This window comes from Manis javanica, chromosome X, assembly GCF_040802235.1.
Source record: "Manis javanica isolate MJ-LG chromosome X, MJ_LKY, whole genome shotgun sequence".
In the NCBI taxonomy this organism is placed as follows: domain Eukaryota; kingdom Metazoa; phylum Chordata; class Mammalia; order Pholidota; family Manidae; genus Manis; species Manis javanica.
The window spans coordinates 126,113,532-126,136,724 of record NC_133174.1 but is presented as its reverse complement, the minus strand read 5'-3'; the positions used below and the strand labels follow the sequence as shown (position 1 = coordinate 126,136,724).

The following is a 23,193-nucleotide window of genomic DNA, read 5'->3' as shown; positions in this document are numbered from 1 at the left end:
TTTTTCTAGGGTAAGTCCAAGTCAACAGACTGGGGTGAATATTCTGGGCCAAGTCCATCTGACTGGAACCTATGTATCCCTTCAGTCATTAAACTGTGAATGTCAGTGAAACCTAGGGAAGATAGATGGAACTTTTAAACCGAACATTCTGTCCTCACGAAGCCCCATGTCTGGAGTGGCAGCAATTAATTAGTCTTGGCACCCTATCTCACGACAGCTCACTCAATATCACAACCAATCAGGGGCAGTCCTCCAAGTATCTGGAGGCATTTCCTTACAGTGAGTGGGGCTGGAAGGCAGGCTGAAGAGCAAACCCGTGTTTCCGGCTGTCTGGGTGGAGTTATAATCCTCCCACATGGCAGATTCCTGAGGATGGGTTAGGCATTGGTCTTGCTGGAGGAGACTTAGGAAGGGCTCATGTTTCACATCAGCCTGGGGCTCTGCAACCAGGGGCCCAGCGGAGAAGCCCTGAGAGCAGCCGGGATCTGGGAAGCTGGGGCTGGCTAGGGAGGACAAATGCCACAGCTCGCCAGGCTGACCCGGGGAGCTCTCATTCACGGGCAGGGAATACGGATCCACAGTCGCGGGACCAGGCCCACTGAAGCTGCAGTTAGAGGCACCGTACGAAAAAGATCCTTCTGGCTGTGGTTTTGTCCACTGAGAAGAGAAATGCCACTCATTTGGAGGCATGTCGCCATCTGAGAAGGAAAGATTTAGAAGACATGTTAGGTGCTTACTGTTCTCAAAATGGAAGTGCCTTATTTTTTTTCTAGTTAATCCATATTTCTTAATGTGAAAAAAATGTAGAAAAGGTAAAAAAATAAATCACTGTAATCACACTAACCAGGGGCTACCATTGTCCACCTTCAGGTGTACTTCTTTCTGAGATTTGTTTCTCTTCATGTATGCATTCTTTTCACGTCATGTACTGTTTTCCAAGGCTGCTTCCGCCTCATTAAAATACACAAATATCTTCCCAGAGCAATGAGTAGAACCAACACTAGCTCTTTAAATGGCTGCACAATATTCCATCAGCCAGTATTGAGATTAACAAAGCTGGTGTTTGTAGGCAACACAGTTATTTCCATTTTTTTCCAGTTATATTTAATCAACATTGTGATGAGCATCCTTGCACATACATCTCTGCGCCCTTGTCCAACTAGCCATTGAAGGCAGCTTTTCTAGAAGTACAACTTGGCTGCTGCTATTGTTTGGCTGTATTTTATAGCTGGTGCTCTTAACATACCGAACAAGAGGACGTCACAGAACTTTGTAAAGGGTCTAATGCTCACCTGTGTCACTCACTCACACAAGTCAAGAGGCTGAAACTCCATTTTCAAGAGGTACCTGAGGGATGGGGATATTAAGAGACCAGACGGAGCTAGTGAAGTGGATAAGCCAAGTAGGGATTCCCAGCTGCAGTGGGAAGTGATGGGTAGGGAGTGGTTGCCCGGACCTATTCCTGCAAAAGCAAAATGCTCAAGGGTCAGTTTCCTTTGCAGAGTTCCCGTGGACTGGCTAACGGAGATGGAGTGTCCTTTGGAATTGTGCCTCCAACAGCGGCTGAATCTGAGTTTTCAAAAAGTCTACCTACCTCATGACATGGATGGATGTTTACCCCATTCTCAACACCCACTCAGGCAAGAGAGGAGAGAGAGCGCTCTGGCAGATGGTGCTTAATCCTAGAGCCTCTCATCTATCTAAGATAATGAAGGGAGGATGTGGGTGTGGAGATAAAGGAAGATTTGAGGGCTGGAGAGGCTGTCTGGTCCTCTTCCCCTCCACATGTGCCTCTCCCAGCTCTCCTGATTGTTAGATTTGCCTGCATTTTGTAAAAGACAAAAACATCTGACAGGACTGCTGTGTTGCTGGAATGCCCCCCTGCCCCCGCCGCAACCATAGCTTATCACATAATACAGAGAGGAGCAAAACCAGCCCTACCTACATGGCACGGACTTTCTGCTCGCCATGTCACATCGCTAACCACTGGCCGTGCGCGATGGATGATGTCTGCCTGCTTCAGTGAAACCAGAGGGCAAGGACACGTATATTAAGATTCATTCCTAGGGATGACTCCTACTTTTGAAAACTGCTATCAGCAGGCCAAGAGCAATTCAGGGCACCTTGGAGCACAATGATTAACTTGACTTAGTATAATCACTATCTGTACTTCATATTGAATGAGGGTACTGCATGTCCTCGGCACAAGTCAGAAACAGTATGTAGCCTCTGACAACTGGACGCTTTCCAGCTGGCCTTACTGATCTGGCCTTAGAGATCACACACATATGACCTAGGCCCTTGAAAAATGCAAGACAGAGTCTTCAGATTTTGAATATTTCTTTTAACAGCTTCCCTTCCAGAATTCTGTCTGAAATATTATGGGGAGCGGGTGGTATGCCACTGTCCAAGGTCTCATTTAGTCACCAAGTACACCAGAGCACAGGCTGAATGGGAGTATGTGGGAAGGCAGAGTGCCCCAATCCTACTTTATAGCACCCCAACAGTGGGCCTTGAGTGGCCTAGGGAAAGGCCCATTTGCAGAGCAGAGGTGTTGGCACCCATGGAGGGGCAACCTTGAATCCTCGTGGGCCATGTGCTCCCAGCAGGCCCACCCATCTGCCCTGTGAACCGGTAAAGGCATCCTGAACAGTACTGGGTGGGCTCAAGGCTGCTGCTGCTAGAAGTGGCCCTGGTGACACTTTCTTACCCAAAGTCCCCCTCTTAGTTACTTCTGGAGATGAGAAAGGCAGCTGCAGGGAAGAGTCTGCTGCCTTCTCAAACCCCAAACTACACTAATGAATGGAGAGGATGCAGCCAGAAAGGCTTTGATTCTGGGACACTTGAGATTTTCCGTTCAGTAAGAATATAAAAGGCTTCCATCCCATATCACTATGTGATAGCCACTGCTGCTGTTATTACTAATCATTATTTGGGGCCAATTTGGGCTCACATTCACAGGTTTCTTTCCTGGTTTGCAACATTCCACATCATCAACCCAAGAAGAGGCAAAATGGTAATGGATGAGGTCTGAGGATCCTCATAAGGAAAGGGAAGAAGGGCAGAGCTGAGAAGCCCCCAGCAGCAGCAGGACACTGGGGCTGATGTGGAAGTTGGAGTAGATACTGGCTCTAAGAGATTTCCAAGACTCTGGCTCAGTGTGCATCCATTCCCAGGGAACACTGCATCAGAGGTGGGCAGGAAGGATCATAATTGTAGAACAGTTTTTGTTTACTGAGCACTTACTATGGACCAGGCACTTAGCTTAGCACTCTGCACACATTATCTCATGTGATTCTCAGTGACCCCGATGAGAAAATAGAGACTCAGTGGTTAAAACAACTTGCCTAATGCCGCACAGTTAGCAAGTGGTAGTGCTGATTCCCAACCTCACGCTCTTATGGGCTGTGCCTCCCCAATATTGCAGAGTTCAGTGAGCTGGGTGCTTTCACACACTAATGGGATGGCAAAAGTGGCAGGTGGGCAGAACATTTCTAGGGGGTGATTTGTCCATAAACAAAAAAACCTCTAAATTTCTGGAACAACCTTTGAGCCAATCATTCTCCTTCTAGCAATTTAAGGATATAATCCATGATGTGTGCAAAAATTTTGCTACAAGGATATTCAAAGCAATGTTTATAATATAGATGACCCTTGAAAAACATGGGGGTTAGGGGCACTGACCACCCCCCATGCAGTCAAAAATCCCCCAAAATTTAACTACTAATAGACTACCATCAATTAGAAGTCTCACCCAAAACAGTTGAGCAACACGTTTTGTATATATTATATACTGTATTCTTACAATGAAATAAGCTAGTGAAAAGAAATGTTTTTTCAAATGGTTCGAATCTCAAAAAAATTTTCCAATATACTTACTGAAAAAAAATCCACGCATAAGTGGACCTGTGCAGTTCAAAAGTCAACTATATAGTAAAAGATTGGCAGCAACCTAATGTCCAAAAAGCTTAGTACATTTGGTACATCTACTACATCAATTTAGTGGCTCAAGAGTATCCTTTGTACAGAGCATGTAATGGCCTATAGAGAGATATGTATCACTTATTGATGATTAAAAAGAAACTAGTTACAGCCCATTACGTGCAAAATGATGTTATGTTGTAAAACTGAGTATGTGTGTGTGGTTGTGTCCTGAATACTTATCTGCATTTTCTGAGTTTTCAAAAATTAAAGCAGTATTTTTCACAATTCATCAAGCTGTACACTAAAAAATAAATACATAAAATGAAATTGAACAAAAAATATCAACACAGTACTTTTGTGATTACAAGTTATTTTTAAAGTAAGAACTTACGAAACCACTTGACTCAGTGAACCCGAGTCACAGCTGTGAAAGACCAATCCATAAGTGCCTGATTTATTTCCATCCATCTTTCTTCTTCCTTCTCCCCAACTCTGTCTCTGCCTTAAATGCAAACCCTGCTTTCCAGATGAAGGTGAAACCGAGAACCTTCTGAACACCCCCCTCCCCCACCTCACACCATGATAACCCAACCTTTGGCCTCCCCAGTCTGCACACCTTGACTCTACCCTCTCTGCCTACTTGGCTGGTGGCACTCGTCTCTCTTTCATTAAACCCAGAAAGGAAGAGAATAGGCTTTGTATTCGTGGAGGTCGACATAACACCAGAGACAGTGACCCTTCCCCCAGTGGTTCTCACTGGAGGTGTTATGTGAGATGCATGTAGCTTCGAAAATGGTGGGAAATCCTTAAAGTGGCCTTTCATTACTGCCTGTTAGCATCTTCTGGGCCCCTGCAGGCAGCCCCAGGCCGCCCAGCCCCAGCTAAACCATGCTCAGGAGAACAGGCTCCCATTCATGGGCTCCCATCAGACTTGCCCACACTCTACAGGTGACCTGTCAGGCAAATACGCAGAGTCCAAACACAGAGACCCATCTGGCTAGGGAACGCCATGGAATTTCCTGGCTGCTTTTCTCAAATAAAAAGGAGTATTTTTTCGACTTCTGCATAATTTATGCTGGCCATACTTCAGAAAAGAAAACACAAGCCAAAGATACCTTTGAATTATCTCCCTTCTACAGGACACTGGGGATTTCAGAGTAGATAACTTGAGAAGCTTCAGTAGTAACCATTTGGGGAGGCCACGGTCCTGGGACACAGCCCACTCTTCTCGTCCTAACGGAGCCCAATCCCAGGCCTGGCAGCAGTGCTCAAGGGCTGCTGAGAGGTGAGAGGGTGTATATCTGAGTCACTCGAGGTCCTTCACAGCCAGCCTCAAAGGGTCGCACCTCCTCTCACCCCTCTGCCTTAATTCAGAGCTCCCTACACGGGCAGGTGCTCCACAGACTACAGAGGGGTCTCAGAAAGCATAGCAAATAGCATAGCTACGACACAGCGGAAGCCCTGGGAAAACTGGAGGCTTATGGGAGGGACCTGCTGCTCTGTGATCCTAACGTTTTGAACACAGGCCTTCATATCCACGCTAGCCATTCAAAAACACATGTCAAGCTTTCACACCACCACCACAAAAATAGCTAGCACTATGTGCCACTTGATGTGCATTATCTCACTGAGTGTTGTAGTTGAATAATACTCAACTTAAGAGATGAGGAAACTGAGGCACACAGAGATAAAGTTATGTGCCCTGAGATCACATTGTTAGTAAAGGATGGGGCTGGCCTGGGAGACAGGAGGAAAACCAAGTGTGTGTTGTGATGGAATCCAAGCGAAGGAGGTATTTCTGAGAGGAGGGGGCAGTCAACTGTGGCAAGTATCACTGGTGGGTCAAATACAATGAGGACAGAGAAGGATCACTGACTTGGCAAGTGGAGGTCACTGGCTAACCTTGATAAGAATCGTTTCAAGAAGTAATGAGGATGAAAGCATGAGCAGAGTGGATTCTAGAGAGCAGGAGGGGCGAGGAAGAGGAGAGTGCGCATGGATACCATTTTTGAGGCCCACGGAGGCAAGTGTCTAGGGTCCATGAAAGTCTAACGGCAGCCCCCGCTGACTTAATTTTTATGACTTTTTCCAAACCTGGATCTTTTGATGAGCACATTTTGACATAGTTCTCTTGAAACAATTGTTTTGGGATGTAAGAATGCTTATTTTTGAGACATTACAAAATAGTGCGTGCAATAGATACCCTCCATGCTGTTAAGGGTGGGGAGAGGGAGACCTCCATCTAGCTCCCTCTGGCCCCACCCTTGCTCACCGATCACCCACTATTCATTGAGAGGAGGCTGGGTGCTCCTCGATGGGACATGCTGCTTTTTTGTACCATCAATCTGTTGGTGTTCCTGCCCCATCAGGTCATCAGTAGTTGCAGTGATAATAATAATGCTGATAATGGGGATAATAGTGAATAGTTGTGGCACTCTTACTGTGTACGAAGCAGTGAACCCAGCACTTAACACTACTGAGGACTAATGAAATCAGTGAACTAACTTGATGGAACAATGTCCATTTTCACATTAAACTTCTAAGAAAAGGGTGTGGCTTCTCACCAGACAGTGTGACTTGCCTTCAGCAAATACACACACGTTGGAGTGCATCAAGGGCATCACGGAACTGGTCTTTCAGTGATAGCCCCGATAGGGAATTCCAGCCTCCCCCTCCCCACATGCTCACCATTCCTCAGGGTCACATCTTCACTCTGGCTCATGGGGCTCAACCCCTGGGGGATCCTGACATTGCTCAGAGCTCTGGAGAAGTGTTCGTCCACCACGCTGCCGATGTCCCCTTGGAAATAGGTGAAAAGGACACACTGGGAATTCCACTCAGTCTTTATAGGCCTCTGCAACTGGACGGCAGTCTTCCTCATTTCTTCCATGGTGAGTGACACAGGTGACAGCTGCCGAACAAATGCAAGATGCTATTGGCACAATTTTCCCATGTGACTTGGCTAACGTGTGGATGGCAGGAACTCAGGGGTCAAGCAGTGGGCCCCTACCGAGTACAGGCTCTCACTGGGGCGCCAAGGGGCCATGCTGTACTGGTCAGAGGGCCAGCTGAGGAGCCTTGTCTGATCGGTGTTCAAGAAACAAGACAGAGCTCTCTACGGAGTGCTGGAGGGGCCCCCAAGAGGCTCGAATGAGGGGAATTGTTTGGCAACATGACTGAAAGAGCAGCAGGCAACGGCAGGAGGAAAACAAAGGACACTGAGGCCAAATAGCAGAGTAACTTGCCTTCTGGGTAAGTGCCTTCCTCCCCCAAAACCAATGAGCCAACCCTGGGCCAGAACTACCTGCAGGTCCCCTTGCACAAAGACCTGGGCTCCCTGGGAGAGTCTGAGCCATCCAGTGGGTACTTGATAATTTCACTTTTCATACTAAGCATTGCTTCCCACCCTGACCATTTCTGTGCGAGAGAATACAATACATCACATTCTGCCACTTCCCCGGATGCTGGAATCTATGTATGTTATCCTGCACCCACCCGCTACCCCATCCTAGAAACTAGCAATTACAAACCACGCCAGCCCTAAGAACTCCGACAGATATATTCTGAACCAAACACAGGTCTCAAAAAAAAATTTTTTTTTACACCAGTTTAGCGGCAACATTGCTGAAAAAGCTCCTGAAAGACTGTCAGTTCTGTTCACCATCATATCCTCTCTGCACCTAGAACACTGCCTGGAATACAGTAGATGCTCAAGAGCTGTTTGCCTTAAACTTGGCCTCCACCTTTGTAATCTACCTGTGAGCTGGGATAGGGCAAATGTCCTCTTGTACCCTGGCCAGGACTGGCAAACAGTGGGCCCCCAAGGCAGGCTGTGGCCTTCCTTTACTAGAGAAGGAGCTTGTCTGTATGCTTCTTTACCTGGGGCCACCCAATCTGACTTGCCCTATGTCTGGCTAATGCCATCTTTAATCTATTCATTCTTGTGAATGTAATGAAAATGGCTAGAGTTTCATAGTCTGTCTCCCCTTTCATGTCTGTGAGGATCCTTGAGGGTGGGGGCCATTTCTCAGTAATTTCTTGAACCCTAGCACCTAGCACAAAGTAATTGGTTCAGTAAACAATGGCTGAGTGGCTGCAGAGGAAGCACAATGCAAGGAAACCATACCAATTAGGAGTCCGAGGGTCTGGGGTTTCCTTAGCTGTGTGACTGTTGGGGCACCACAAGGCCTCTCGGGGACTTACAGTCCTCTTGGGTAAAATGAAGAGATTGGAGTATATGAACTCTGCAACCCATTCTTTTATGTTCTGCTAAAAATGTCAACAGATTGTGATGGGGACATTAGGAAGGAATCTGGCAGTGAACAGGGGTTCCCTTCTAAAAAGTTCTCTTTTCAGAACCGTAATAGCTGCCATAACTGGATTATGTTGTCTACAGAAGCCTGGGACTGAGCACATCCTTCTGTTCCCCCCTGGTTGACAGCCATGCTAAGCATAACCAGGCACTATTTAAAAAATGAACCCATTGTATCCTTATTTCAAAAGCATATGAGCGACCACTTTGAAAAAAGTATGGCAGTTTCTTATAAAGTTAAACATACACCTACTATGTGACCCAGCAAGTCTACTGCTAGGCACATACAGCTACGGGCAATAAAAATGCTGTCTGCACAAAGATTTGTACATGAATGTTCAGAGTGGCCTTTTTTCTAATAGGCAAAAAGTGCAAACAACCCAAATGTCCATCACCAGCAGAAGTAATAAGCTTGCTGTGACATTTTCATACAACGGAATGCTACTCAGCTACAAAATGGAACAAACTACCGATCCACACAACAGCATAGAGGAATTACAAAAATGTTATGTTGTGTGAAAAAAGCCAGGCACAAAAGGCCACATATTATATGATTCCACTTACATGGGACAGGCACAAATGATCTATGGTGATGGAAGTCAGAACAGGGATGCCTGTGGGGTGGAGACCGGGAAGGGATGAGGGGGAACTCTCAGGGGTGTCAGAAATATCCTGCACTTCTTGATGACAGTGAAGGTCCTTTGTGGATGTGTTGTTTGTCACAGTTCATCAAACTGGACACTCAAGATCTGTGCATTTCACTGCTGGTAAAGTACTGTTCAGTGAAAAAGCACATGGTATGGTCAGATACCCGGAGTTGCAGAAATATAGCAAAGGTGTTATCCTTGAGCAATTCTGAGATAAGTCAGAGAAAGACAAGTACTGTATAAATTTTAAAAAGCCAAACTTGTAAAAACAGAGAATAAAATGCTGGTTGCCAGCGACTGGGGCTGGGGGACAGGACAGATGCTGTTTAAGGGTACAAAGTTACAATGAGTAGTAAATGAACCCTGGAGATCTGATGCACAGCATAGTGAATATAGACAACACTATACTGTATTATAATCATCAAACTCGCTAAGAAGCTAGTGCTTAATTATTCCTACTGATAAAATGAAAGGATAACTATATAACGTGATAGAGGTGCTAATTATCATTATCATGGTAATCATATTACAATATATAAATTTATCAAATTAACATGTACACAATAAATGTACAGTTATATGGAAAATACATTTCAAAAATCAGCAGAAATACAGAAAATTGAGCAAAGGCATTATGAATCATAAAGTACAGTTAACCCTTGAACAATGCAGAGGTTAGGGGTACCAACCCCCTGCAAGAGTCAAAAATCAGTGTATAACTTTTGACTACCCCCAAAAATCACTACTAATAGCCTACTGTTGATCAGAAGCCTTGCTGATGACGATTAACACATTTTTTGTATGTTACATGTATTATATCCTGTATTCTTACAAAGGTAGAGGAAAGAAAATATTTCTTCAAATTAATTGCAAATCTCCAAGACATTTTTCAATATATTCACTAAAAAAAGCCCAGATTATCAGTGGACCTGTGCAGTTCCAACCCGTGTTGCTCAAAGGCCAGTTGTAGTCATTGTGGAGGCAGTGGTTTTTCTAAAGCTATCGTTTACAGAATACCTGCTCTGTGTCAGAAACTATACATGTATTTTCTCCAATCTTTACAGTCCGCAGAGTAGGTATTATCTCCATTTTATAGATGAGCAATTGGGTTTTAGAGAAGGGCAACTAAACTGCCCAGGCCACACAGCTAGGTGGTGGCAGAGCTGGGATTTGAACTCCGGTCTCTCTGGCTTCAATGCCTGTCCTTTTCTCACTGTCCCTTAACTGTCTACCTGGTGGGACTAATAATCCCTCTTCCTCTTTGAGTTTCAGCCTCATCCCATCTATCAAATGTGAGGGTTTGGCCTCTATCTCCAGGCAACGGTGAGGCAGGCTGTAAACCAGCCCTCTGGTTTCCTCCAGGGAATGCAGGCGGAACGTGTGTCCACTACTCCTGGGCTTCTCCTTGAAGCCTGTACCTGCAAGGGCTGCTTAGCACCTTTGTAGGACTCACACTCTTACTCTTAAGAATTGCCAGTGGCCACTGCTCTAGGCTCAGGCTTGACACAGCTTGCAATCTATGTTTGCTAAGTCTCCCTGAAGCCATGCGGGAAATAGCTGACTGGACCTTTGGGACATCAGCGCCCTGAAGCACGCTCCTCCTTGGGTAAAGGCCACAGAGACCATAGGCCAACTGGTCACAGCCAGGAGGTGAGAGATTGAGAAAGTCAGTCATCACCTTGGAGGGCTCAGCCCTAAGGGGCTTGGGATACTGAATAAACCCCAAGTACTACCTCTGTCCCTTTTCCTCTGCAAACACACACACACACACACACACACACACACGGAAAACCACGGGTTGCTTCTCTGGATCCACCTCGCAAGCAATTCCCTGAGCCCGTCTGCACTCGGACCTCAATGGAGAGGATCCGTGTTTGAGGGGTGTTAAAATTCTGAACACTGGTACTTGGCTTAATCCTTTGCAGAACTCCATCTCACTGCACCTGTGGAGCAACAGGGGCAGTTTCACCCTCAAATGCGCCCTCTGTGAGGGGTCTGTACGCATGAGTGAATTGGCGGACGGGTCCGGCTTAGGAAAAGGGGATGCTGCAACGCTGGACCCGAGAGCTATCACTGAGGCAGAATAAAGGGTAGGACTTTCCTGGAAAGGTTTCCGTATGGGTGCCGGGCTTGCAGTAGAAGCTTCTTGCAGACAAAATCCCAAGGCCAAGCCTTTCCAGCTGTGCAGTTAGAACAGCATAGTTACAAAAGCACACCACACCTTGCAAATTTCCCCAGTGCACGAACACCAAGCGCTCCAAGCACACCTCAACATACTGCCCAGCCTTTACCACGGAATCCAACACCAGCAGCTTGGCCTCGACTCCACCAGTCCGCCTGCATGGACAGGCTTACCACGCTTCTAGAAAATGGTACCCAGCACCCCAGCAGTGGGATGGGAAGTCAGAGAGGTTGTCACAAACATCCCTGGAACAAAAACCCCAAAAGGGCCAAGATTGTATCTCATTGAGCCAAGCATGTGATGCTCTCCTTGCCTCCAACCCAATTCCTTCCCAGTTGAGTTTCCATCCCTTCTCTCCCCCCAAAAGTCCCCAGTTTGTCCTACCTTAATTCCTGACCATAAGCGGAGACAGCGCAATATGCTATGGTTGAACGAAGGTGCGTTACGATGGCCACAGCTACCAGGCCCACTTCGGAGCAGCTCAGCGCAGGCGGAAGCAGGGGCTGGAGATTTTGTAGCCTCCACTCGCTACTTTCTATCCCTCTAGCTGGCGCTGTACGAGGTGTTTCCTGCTAGCTATCTATTAAGAATGCAGAAAATGCACTCCAACAAGTCAATCGGGTTGGGCACCTGCAGGAATGAGGAAAATAGGTAGCTCTTTTTTTATTTCTTTCTTTTTGCATTAAAAAAAAAGCACTTAACGATATTGTCTCTTAAAGTAGGCGGCCAATTGTTTGCCGGAAACCACACACAGCGCCGGTAATGTCTAAAACTTTAGTTACGGGACTTGTATCAAATCGGCGTTCCTGACTTTCAGTCTGAGGAAGTGAGTCAGTTTGGCTCATCTCTAGTTTCTTCCCCTCTACCTGTGAGCACTGGAAGGGGAGCCCAGAGCCCAGAACTCTCGACTCGTCAGAGGCTTCCACGGGCTCCCCAGGGAGTGAGGATTTCTCTGAACGTGTAATAAATGAAGCACTTCGGGGACTCCAGCGGGAGGTTTAACGCAGGGGACCCCAATCCTTATTTTGAAAAATCTTCAATATTACCTAAGGGGGGCATCATTCAGGCCCCAAACCCTGGAGTCATTCGTTGCTCCTCTCTTTCTCAGTTTCAACAATATTAATTTAGCAAGTATCATTTAAATATGAAGGAGGGATTAAACAATTCCCAGACAAGCAAAAGTTGAGGGAATTTGCCTCCCACAAACCACCTCTAAGGGGTATCTTAGAGGGACTGCACTAGAAGATATTAATTTAGCAAGTATTTATTAAACACCTACTGTGTACCAGGCACTATCCTGGGAGTTCTGTTCTTAGTGAACAAAACAGATCAAATACCCGCCTTCGTGGAATAAACACAGGCACAGGCTATCTGTTTGTGTCCTTGTATGCATACATCTGTCTGTTATATGTATGTCAGGTGGCAATAAGTATTGCAAAGAGAAATCAATCAGGACAATTAAGCAGGGAAGGGGAATATATAGGGCAGTCAGGAGAGGATTTTCTGATAAGGTGATATTTTTGCAGAACCCTGAGGGAGAAAACTATGTTGATACCTGCTTCCCTGATATCTGAGGGAACATCAAATGCAAAAGGTGGGATCGTGCTTGGTCTGCTCACAAAAGGGTGAGGTCGTGCGTCTGGACTGGGGGGCGGGGGCCGCCGGGGTCAGACACATGGGCGTTGGGGGCCATGCTTAGGCTTTGGACTTCTCTAAGTGGGAAGGAAGCAAACCCACTGGTGGTTTGCCGGAAAACACCAGTAAATCCTGAAAGCTGTACCTTCAAAACGCATTCCAATCTGTCCTCTGGTGCCGCCTTCCCCAGGCTGGCCCTAGTTCCAGCTTTCCTGGCTCCCCAGGAACACAGCCCTGGCCTCCGGCCTGGGCTCCTTACTTCCACCCACAGTCCTTTCTAATTCATTCACCCCAAGATGCCACAGTGCTCATTGAAAACATGCATAGAATGCAGTCACTGCTTTTTTAAAAGCTCCTAATGGCTTTTCTTCCTCTCTCCTGGCCCTGCATGACCAGCCCTGCTCGCTGTCACCTGAGCGCTCACCACTCTCCGCTGCATTCTGCTCCTGCCCCAGGGAGTTCCTGCCTGTTCCTGAGCCCTCTCGTCCTCACCCTTTGCCACTGCTTTCCTCGGAATGCTCATACCCAGACCCTCTCACTTCATTCCAATCTCTGTTCCGTGCTTCCTCCAAGAAGCCTTTTCTACCCATCCTACCCGAGCCTACCTTGCTCTCTGCCCTGTGACCCTGCTTCCTCTTTCTTCACAGCACTTGTCACCTCTTGATGTCACACTGCATAGGTATTTGTTTACAGTCTGTAGTCCTTTCCAAAATATTGCGCGGCTCATAGTAAGGGCTTGATAAGTATTTGTTGAATGAATGAATGAATGAGTAGTGGGGGAGAGAAAAATTAGTCAAGTATTCACACAAACAAACACACAGCTGCAATGGTAATAAACCACTCTCTGGTTCTAGGAGAGCCTCGTAAGGAACCCTGATGTAATGGAGAAGACAGGAGAGTCTTCTGGTGGAGATAGTGCTTGGACTGAGATCAGAGAAGCTGAGAAGGAGTGAACCACGAAAAGGGGGCAGGGATGAGAATTCCTAGGGAGGAAGCCGTAAGTGAAAAGCCAAAAGAGGAGGCAGGGTGGGAATGGGGACAGTGGGAGCGAGCATGGTGCAAGAGGAGCCAGAAAGGTAGGCAGGGGCCACAGCGAGCAGGGCTTTGCAGGCCACATTGGGGAATTTGGTCTTTTTCCTAAGAATAACATGAACCAATGGAAGGGCTTTATGGAGATGTGTGTTGAGAGGAGTGTGGGGAACGGGCGGTGGACGGAAGCGACACCATCAGATACGGGTTTTGAAAACATCAGTCTGGCTGCAGCAGAGAAAGGATTGAGGGAGCAAGTGAGGAGACCAGTGAGAGGGCTGTCTGCATAGTCCAGGGGAGAGATGGTGGTAGGTGCCCCTAGGGGTCTTGGGGGAGGAGGACGAAGAAGTAGAGAGAAGTACAGGGATTCAAGACGTATTTAAGAAAATGAAATAGATTTGATACTGAATTGGATATAGGAAGTGAGGGGGTCTGAAGGATAGCTCCCAGGTTTGGGGGTTGCACAACTTGATTAGTGTGCTTTTATTCACGGAGCCATGAAACATTGCAAGACTGTCTTCTTTAGAAGAGAAAATAACGATTTCTGTTGGAACATGTTGATTCTGAGGAGTCTTTACACCATGTAAGAAGAGATGACAGTAGGCAGTTAGTAGGGAGAGAGGTTTGAGTTGGATGTATAAACGTGGGGCCTGATGCTATGTAGATGGTTATTGAGTGAGACATAAAGAAGAATTCAGCTACTTTTAAAAATTAAGGGGGAAGGAAAGAAGAACTAAGACCAAGGCTTGGGCAGCCGCATTTACTGGCCAGGTGGCAGTGATGAGCCAGCGAACATTACTGAGAAAGAATGGGCACGGGGCTGGGATAAAAACCTGCCGAGTGGTAGTATCCTCAAGACAAAGAACATGTTTCAGGATGGTGGAACTGGTTACCTGGATCAAATGCTGCTGAGATGTGGGAGACTCTTATGCCTGAAAATTTTCTGTTGGAATCTAGTTCTTCATAGTAGGAGGTCGTATGTGACCTTAATGAGAGATGTTTGGTGTAGTGATGAAGCCAGAGGCAGACTCAAGTGGGACCAGAACAGAGGAAAGTACTGACAATGTGGAGAGGACTTTGCAGGAGTTTGCAGGTGTGAGTGAGTGAAAAGATGGAGCAGAATCTGGGAGTGGGAGTGGGAGGAGTCAATGAGTTCATTGTTCCTTTTTCTCAAAGGGATGGAGTCCAACATGATTAAAGGCCAATGGAAAGGATCCAGTTAAGAGCAACAGGTTGAACATACTATAAAAAGAAGATATTATTAATAATATAAAATGCTGGAGAACGCAGAGGTGAGGATGGGACCAAAGTCCAGGGGGAAAGACTGGTTTTAAATAGAAGGAGGGATGTGCTGTTGTAAGAGGGGGCAAGGGGCACAGGATGGCCACAAACATACGGAGTTTCTAACCTTGGTAACTATGACAGATATTTATTTACTTAATTTTAGTGGTAGGGGATTTGAACCAGGACGCAAGAGATCTTGACTCTTGTAAGTGTATTCTAAATAGATTTTCAAACTTGAGGAAGTTATTTCTTTGTCCATTTTAAAAGTGAGAGTTCTCTATTAGATGATCTCTAACATTTCTATAGCTATGCTACTCTAAGTAAATCAAGAGAATATGAAATTCAAAAGGGCAGAAAATGAACAACCTAGAATTTCATTTCTATTGTTTTCAAATGCACAATGCTCACTTCCAGTCCAAGGTGAGGGACCAAGACCATGTATTTCACCTCATCTTCCTTCCAGAATCCCACTGAAATACCAGAATATAAAAATAAGAAGCAGAAACAGAGCAGTGTTAGAAAGCCAGAAAAGGTATCACCAGTAGACAAGAGAAATATAACGGCTGCTGTTTAGTGCTTTCAATACGCCAGCTAATACACTAAACAAGTTCTGTGTATTAAATCATTTCAATAATTCTACAAATGAGGTACTACTATTACTCAATTTTAAAATGAGTAAACAGAAGGGGATGGAAAAATAGGGGTAGGAGATGAAAAGAGATAAACTACCAGTTATAAAAATAAGTCACAGGAATGCAATGAACAGCATAAGGAACATAGTTAATAATACTGTAATGACTTTGTATGGTGACAGATGATAGCTAGATTTATTATCGTGGGATAATAGATAGTCTAGGGGAGAGATGGTGGTAGGTGCCCCTGGGGGTCTTGGGGGAGAAGGTGGAAGAAGTAGAAGAACAGGGATTCAAGACATGTTTAAGAAAATGAAATAGATTTGATACCGAATTGGGTATTTGGGTATACTGTGTGCCTATCACTTTGTAATGTATATAAATGCTGAATCACTGTTATACACCTGAAACTAATATAATGTTCCATGTTAACTACACTTTGATACAAAAAAAAGAAGAGAAAAGTTTGCTGATTTCTGGCCCAATGAGGCAATATCAATAAAACAATGCTTAACCCTGTAAACAAAAAAGCTGAGTAAACAGAGCCACAGAGAGGTTAAGAGTTTGTCTAAGCCAAGCAGTCTAACTCTAAAATCTGTAAGCTAAATGGCTGTTGTGCGATCTTTCAGAAACAATAAGAAATGTCTGGAAATTATGTGGGCCCCACACCCTGCTAACACAGGCATAGGAGAAGGATATTGGAGAAATGATTATGAATCTTTGAAACAGAGCCCCAGAAAAAGCTCAGAATTAGTAGGGGCTAGGAACTGGAGTGAGTCATGGAGCAGAAAGCAGAGAAGTTAGTTAAAGGTCTGCCAAAGCGACTGGGCTACTATCCAACTCTGCGCAGTGTCTTGCTGTAGTGTTCACCCCGGTGATAGCCAGTGAGAACAGCTTTCTAAATAAAGCACCTCTTGTCCACAGCATGGGCTTTGTGATTGGAGAGAGAAGTAAGGAGTGCCCAGATAGTTTGGGGGCCATCATAAGGATATGGAGACAAAAGGCATATTGGCACAGCAATGAAATCTTCTAAAACACTACATATCTGAGAAGACACTTTCCCAACCTTTGACTGGAACCTGTCCCCTATCCATGCTTCATAAATGGGGGCCCATCCTCTGGTAGGCACACCCCCAGCCATTCACCTGCACATCTATGTCACATTCAGAGAGAAAGTCTGTCAGGTGCATAGTGACCTTCACAACTGCTGAGGACCCCAAAACAGTTACCAAAATGTAGCAATCTAGTTCTTCATATGAATGGCCAATCACCAGACATTTAAGGAAAACCAACAGCATGGTAGAGAAACACTAAGATGAACAAGCAAAAGAGCTGAGTTCCAAAGTTAATGTGGAAAACATTAAAAAAATTCTAATTAGTATCTTGAGAGATGTTCAAGAGAGTATTGCATCCATAGAAAAAATTGATTTGCTGTGAAAAACAAGTAATCAGAGGGCTTGGGAGGAATGGGTGAAAAAGAGAAGGGGATCAAGTGATACAAACTTCCAGTTATAAAATAAGTAAGTCACAGGGATGAAAAGTACAGCAGAGGGAATATAGTCAATAATATCGGAATAACTTTGTATAGTGACAGATGGTAACTAGGCTTATTGTGGTGAGCATTTCATAATGTACATAAATGTCAAATCACTATGTTGTACACCTAAAACTAATATAATATTGCATGTCAACTATATTTCAATTAAAATTTTAAAAAAGAAGCAACAGAATAACACAGAGTTCTTACAAATCAAGAACATACTTGCTGAAATAAAACACGTAATGGACATAAGGTGAAAACTGTCTCAGTAACTTGGAAGCTGGTAATAGACAATCATCAGTGGATCAGACTGTAATGTACAAATGGGAATTTCATATTGTTAGAGATTTCAGATCAGTAGGGAACCGATGGATCAGTCAATTGATGGTATTGAGACAACTGCCTATTCGTTGGGAAAGGAATTCTATCTTTAACCTCAGTTATCCCCCTTCTGTCTTGCTCTAATTTCCCCATCTCTACTGGGCCATTTCCATTATCATTCAAGTGTTGTCCATGTATCTCCCATTTTTATCAACCCACCCTCCTCCGTTTCCATTCCTCTCTTCTCCTTGGCAGAGCCACTTCCTGAATTTGTTGGCCACAGTTGGTCCCTATGTCCCTTTCTAACCTTTCCTTTCACTTAGAAACCCACTCCAGCTGGGCTTCCACCTCCACCACTCCAGTGTATCTGCTTTTGTCAAGGTCACTGAACACCTCAGTGTTATGAAATCCAATGACATGTCTCTGTAGTCATCCCACTCAACCTCCTAAAGGCATTTAACAGGGTTGATCACTCTCTTTTATTCTTCAGACATTTTCCTCTTGGCTTCTATGGCACCACTCTCCTGTTTCTCTGTGACCTCACTGTCTCTTTTTCCCAGTCTTCTTTGCTCAACCCGTAGGTACACCATGGATTGCCTCATGGGTTGATTTGTTCTGGGCTTTCTACTCTGATTCTATAATCTCTCCTTTGATAATCCCAGGTCCAGAGTTTTAAATACCTTCTATGTAACTATGACTCCTGTTTACATCTCCAGGCCAGATCTCCCCTCTAATGGGCATCTCAAGCTTAAAATGTCTAAAAGTGAGCTCTTAATACTCCCTTCCCAATGTTTCTCATGTTTTATGCAAAAGTAAATGCCATGAGGGTTAAAGATATAAACATAAAAATTAAACTATTAAGCTATGAAAAGAATATACAGAAATGTATATATGGGAAATACATTAAAACAAGTATAATATTGAGATGGGAAGCTCTTTCTAAGCAGGACACAAAGCTCAGGACTCATAAAGAGAAAGATTTACCAATTGATACACAGAAAGCTTCTGTGTGCCCCAAATCAACCTAAAGTTATAAAACCTGTAACAAATGGTTACTATCTGTAGTATAAAAACAACTTAAACAAATAATTAAGAAAAGGCAAGTCAATAGAAAACTTGGCAGAGGATATGAATGACCAAATTCAAGAGGAAGAATTACAGATTCAGCAAACATGTGAACTAATGCTTTACTCCCAAACTATTGGGGCAATACAAATTAAAATGAGATACCATTTTCAACTCTCAGATTGGCAAAAATTTAAAAGATCAGTAACACTTAGTATGAACAAGAATATGGGGAAAGTGAACACTTTCACACACTGTTGTGAGGTGTGGGGAGAGTTCAACATTTCTGCTGGGCAATTTGGCAGAATTGACGAAAATTCAAAATATACATGATTCATGATGCAGCCAACCTACTTTATGAAATCTGTTCTAAAGAAATACTAAAATATATTTAAAAGTAAACTTGCACTTAACAAAAGACTATTTCTGATTTATGACCAGGTAACTAACTGTAAGTCAACCATGAAATTTTCAACATGAACACCGTTCATCTCTGCAAACCTGCAGAGAGACTGAGGACACCATTAGTCTTTGTGTAATTTAAAAACAAAGCTAAACTAAAGCAAACCAAAGGGTGCCCATCTATAGGAAAGTACAGTAAAATTCCCTTCTTTGGATAGGTAGAGCCTGTGGCTATTAAATAAGCAAAAGTTTTCTGGAGGGGAAAAGTGGATATTTATCTGAAATATTTATTATACATTTAATGGTATTATATTTCATGGTAGGCAATGAAACACACACGTCCCTCATCCTTCCCTCTTTTATAAATGAATTCAGATTCCCATAATTTAAATTCATAGTACAGAACTAGCCAGAGGTCATTGAAACTTTTCCCCATCAAATTTATGCGGAAAACGAACGCATCCATTAAGAGCGCATTACCACTCCCTCGGATTTGCCAGCAGCGCAGCCAGCCAACGGGTTCATTACAGTCACATTAACAGTCAGTGTCGATCACCACATGATCAGTTTGGTTTCAGCCGCCACCACCGTGAAAAATAAGTGCTCTTCTTCTCTGCCTATTCTTGGTATGCCCAACACTTGTGCAACTTTGTAGGTCACATTCCTCCCCTATAAAGCTTTGCCTGACCTCCTGCCCCACCCCCCACCCGCCACACCCTTTCCCAGAAGGGATCAGTGCTTCTTTGTGCCCCACTGCTCCCAGGCTACATTGCCATCAAGACCAGCAGCATCAGCAGCACCCGGCAGCTTGTTAGAAGGGCAGAATCTTGGATGCTACTGCAGACGCACTGAATCACCATCTATAGTTGGGGAGCAATGTTTTAACCAGTCCTTTGGGTTTTGCCTGCTAATATTTCAGAAGCACTGACCTGGCAGTACTTTACCAGAGCCTTATCAGTCCCTGGGTGAAAATGAGGTCACATTCACACCGGTGCTCCAATGCCACTCACTCCCTATAATTGCAGAACTCCTGAATCCTTTGCAGGCCTGCTCCCTCCCACCGCACAGTATTTCTGGGGGCCCCGAGGGTGTGTTCATACCTGCTCCAGGCACTGACCAGGGACTGCTGCTCACCTGTGCTGTCCAATGGGCAACTTTTAAGCAGACCGTTCTGTACATTCCACTTAAACGGTAGGTCCAGTACCCAAAGTGAGCAAAAGTACAAAATATGTTTTGGCCTGGTACACGGAGATGAGGAATGTGCTGGACAAGGTGCAAGGCTAACATGATGTTAGGCCCCTTACAACTCAAATGGATCATTTGAATTGCCCAGCGAAGGGCAACTTGACTGCATCTCTCCAATGTAAATAGCCTGCTTCTGGCCTTCAACCCGGGATTATCCTCTCCTGTCCTGCACATCCATTTCTCCCTTCTGCATTTACCCTGGGGAAAGGGAAGTTCACTGTCCAGAGGCACAGGCTCACTGCAAGACTTGAGACCTCATCAATATACAATGTGATTCAACTAAACCCATTTAAAAAAAAAAAAGACTTCCAGTTGTAGTCCAGCATGTAGGAAACCTGGAAGTTGTTACTCTGTCCTAACAACATGTAAGAAGCTGAGCAGATTGAAAAATCAAAACTCTTCTCCTTAAGAGACTTCAGATCACCCGGCAAACCGTGGCCCCCAAATCGAAGAGGCTGACAGGCAAATACAGGAAAGTCAAACGTAATGAAGCAGAAGCCCCTGAGGGCAGCAGTGCTGGGGCGCACAAACAGGACCTGTAATTGACAAATTGCTGGGGGCTGGGTGTGAACAACTCTGAGAGAAAAAAAAACAAAAACTCCAGGGGCACCCACTTATCGGTGGGTTCCCATAGTTCCTGCGTTTTATCTCTAGGACCTTGACCAGGTTCTCACAGTGACTATCGAAGAAAAATCCCTTTGTGCTTTGAGGAGGAGGGAAAATAAACCACTTAGAAATACACCAGAGCACTCTGTTCTTAACCAAGGTCAGCCCTTAGACAAACTAGCTACTGGGGTTTGGAAATACTGGGGAAAGGGAAATACTGAACTCCAGCCCACTCTAGCCATCCTGCCCCACTTAAGGGAGAGAAAAAAGACTGAGAAACACTTGTGAAGTTCACGGTCCAGAGGCACAGGCTCACTGCACGACTGAGACCTAATCATAGGACTCTAGAATGCGTCCTTCCCCCCCACACCACACCACACCACATTAAAAGTCCTGCTTACTGCAGTTCCTTTTACCCAGTACATCATGCCTGCCTATCAAGAAAACATCACAACATACTAAAAAGCAAAAAACTTACTTTGAAGATACAGAACAAACATTAAAACCAGAGTCAGATACAGCAGGAATGTTGGAAGGCTGAAGGCAACTCATCCAGTCCTCTGGCTTTAAATATCCTCTACATGCTTTTATCACCAGATTTATCCCCAGCTCTGACCTCAACCTTGAGCTGTACAGTCATATATCAAATTACCTATTTGACATCTCATGTGGATGTCATATAGACATCCCAAACTTAACGTGGCCACGACAGAAACCTACGGTTGCTCCCCTCCTCAGACCTGTTCCTACCTGGTTTCCCTACTACACTTAATAGCACCAACCAGTCACTCAGTCGCTCAGGACAAAATCCTAGAAAGTCATTCTTGATTCTTCCCATTCCCTCATTTCCCGCTTCACTCCATCAGCAAATGCTATCATCACCTCTACCTCCAAACTGGATCCAGAATGAATGCAATCATTTTTCACCATCTGTACTGCTATTTGCCTAGTCCAAACCACCATCCCCTCTCACCTGGACTGCTGCAGGAGTCCCTCAGGGGCTGTCCTTTCCTCTACTGTCCGTCGTCCTCACCAGAGTGAGAGGTTCTTTCTGAAGCATAAACCAGATCATGCCACTCCTCTGCTTAGAAACTCCAAGGGCTTTCTTTGTCCAGTCGGTTTGCTATAGTGTATTTTTTGTTGTTGGGAAATACTTAGTGAGCAATAGGGGACTGATGTTGGCGTAATACAGAAACTGTGCTGGTTCCCATGCCTTTTTTCTTGCCTGTTAACGTTCTGAAGTTATGAATCCTGTTGAAGATGCTTGCAGGGCATTTCTCCCGTGTTACAGTGCTCAAAAAATTTTTTAAAAATGTTTATACAATGGATCTTTATCTAATTTCAGTGAAAATAGTTTCTATTAGAAGGGAATACCCTCCAGGACTCACATGTTGGAGGAGGAAGCTGACCCAGGGCTGTAGGCTGTGGAGGGTTAATTGGCTGGACTACAGGGCACAAACGCCATCAGACATTTACCGTCACTATCACTGTCATTGGAATTGGTGCTACTCTTCTTAATGCCCTGGTTACAATGCCCCATGGGTTTTGCGTGGTCTGCTCTGCCCCTACATTTCCCATAAGCCCTATTATTTTTAGCACACATTTTTGCATAACATGAAGTTTTTCAGGGGCATCATAATGAAAACATCTCTACTTCCTATAAAATCCAGACTTCCTACATCCTTAACCCCTGCATTATATCTACGTCCAAAACATGTCCTGAATCCAATCACTTCTCACAGCTTCCACAGCTACCACCCTAGTCCAAACCACCATCTTTGCTTGCCTGGACTACTGATATAGCCTCCTTTCTACTCTCTTTGTTCTAGTTTGTTCTCTACACAGCAGTTAAAAAGATCCCTTTAAAATACACATCAGATTGCATCACCATTCTGTTTAAAAATCAACTCTCTAATGGCCTCCTGCTAAAACCCATGTCCTTTCCATGCCTCAGTCACTGTTTGCTGTTCCCTCTGTCTGGAACCACCTTTCCCCATCTCCTCCCCTGGCAGGTTCTTTCTCATCATTCAGGTATTGGCTTAAATGTCACTTCCTCTGTGCGATCTTCCCTCCTTCCTATCCTAAAGAATTTTCTTCCCCCACCAAATTGTTTCTAGCCCATCACCTCGATTTGATTTGTTCCCAGTACCTACTATTTGAATTTATGTTATAAAAATGTGTGAGTATTGTCTATCTCTTTCCAATTCCTCCTTGTCAATTCCTGTATTCCCAGATGGAAAATATTGTGTTGCACATAGTCTGTTTTCATTCAATGAATTAAAAGACTAACTAGTACTTACAAAAATTTTATAAGCTAACTCCCGATGACATGGGACTCAGATATAAAAAGTTCTAAGATTTGCAGGCCT

At 44.7% G+C, this 23,193-nt stretch overlaps 1 protein-coding gene across 2 annotated transcripts in view; it reads right to left on the bottom strand.

Moving 5' to 3' along the window:
* VGLL1 (vestigial like family member 1) overlaps positions 1-21,385 on the bottom strand; it is a 29,013-nt gene extending 7,628 nt beyond the window's left edge. The window contains exons 1-4 of one of the 2 annotated variants that reach the window (XM_017659087.3): positions 21,303-21,381; positions 11,450-11,695; positions 6,613-6,835; positions 279-698 (exon numbers count right to left, since the gene is read on the bottom strand). In XM_017659087.3, the coding sequence (XP_017514576.1) occupies positions 279-698; positions 6,613-6,814 (622 nt within the window). In that variant the 5' untranslated portion in view covers positions 6,815-6,835; positions 11,450-11,695; positions 21,303-21,381. Of the gene's footprint in view, positions 1-278; positions 699-6,612; positions 6,836-11,449; positions 11,696-21,302 lie in introns of both variants that reach the window. The other variant, XM_017659088.3, reaches the window with a different exon arrangement.
* Positions 21,386-23,193: the final 1,808 nt, after the last annotated feature.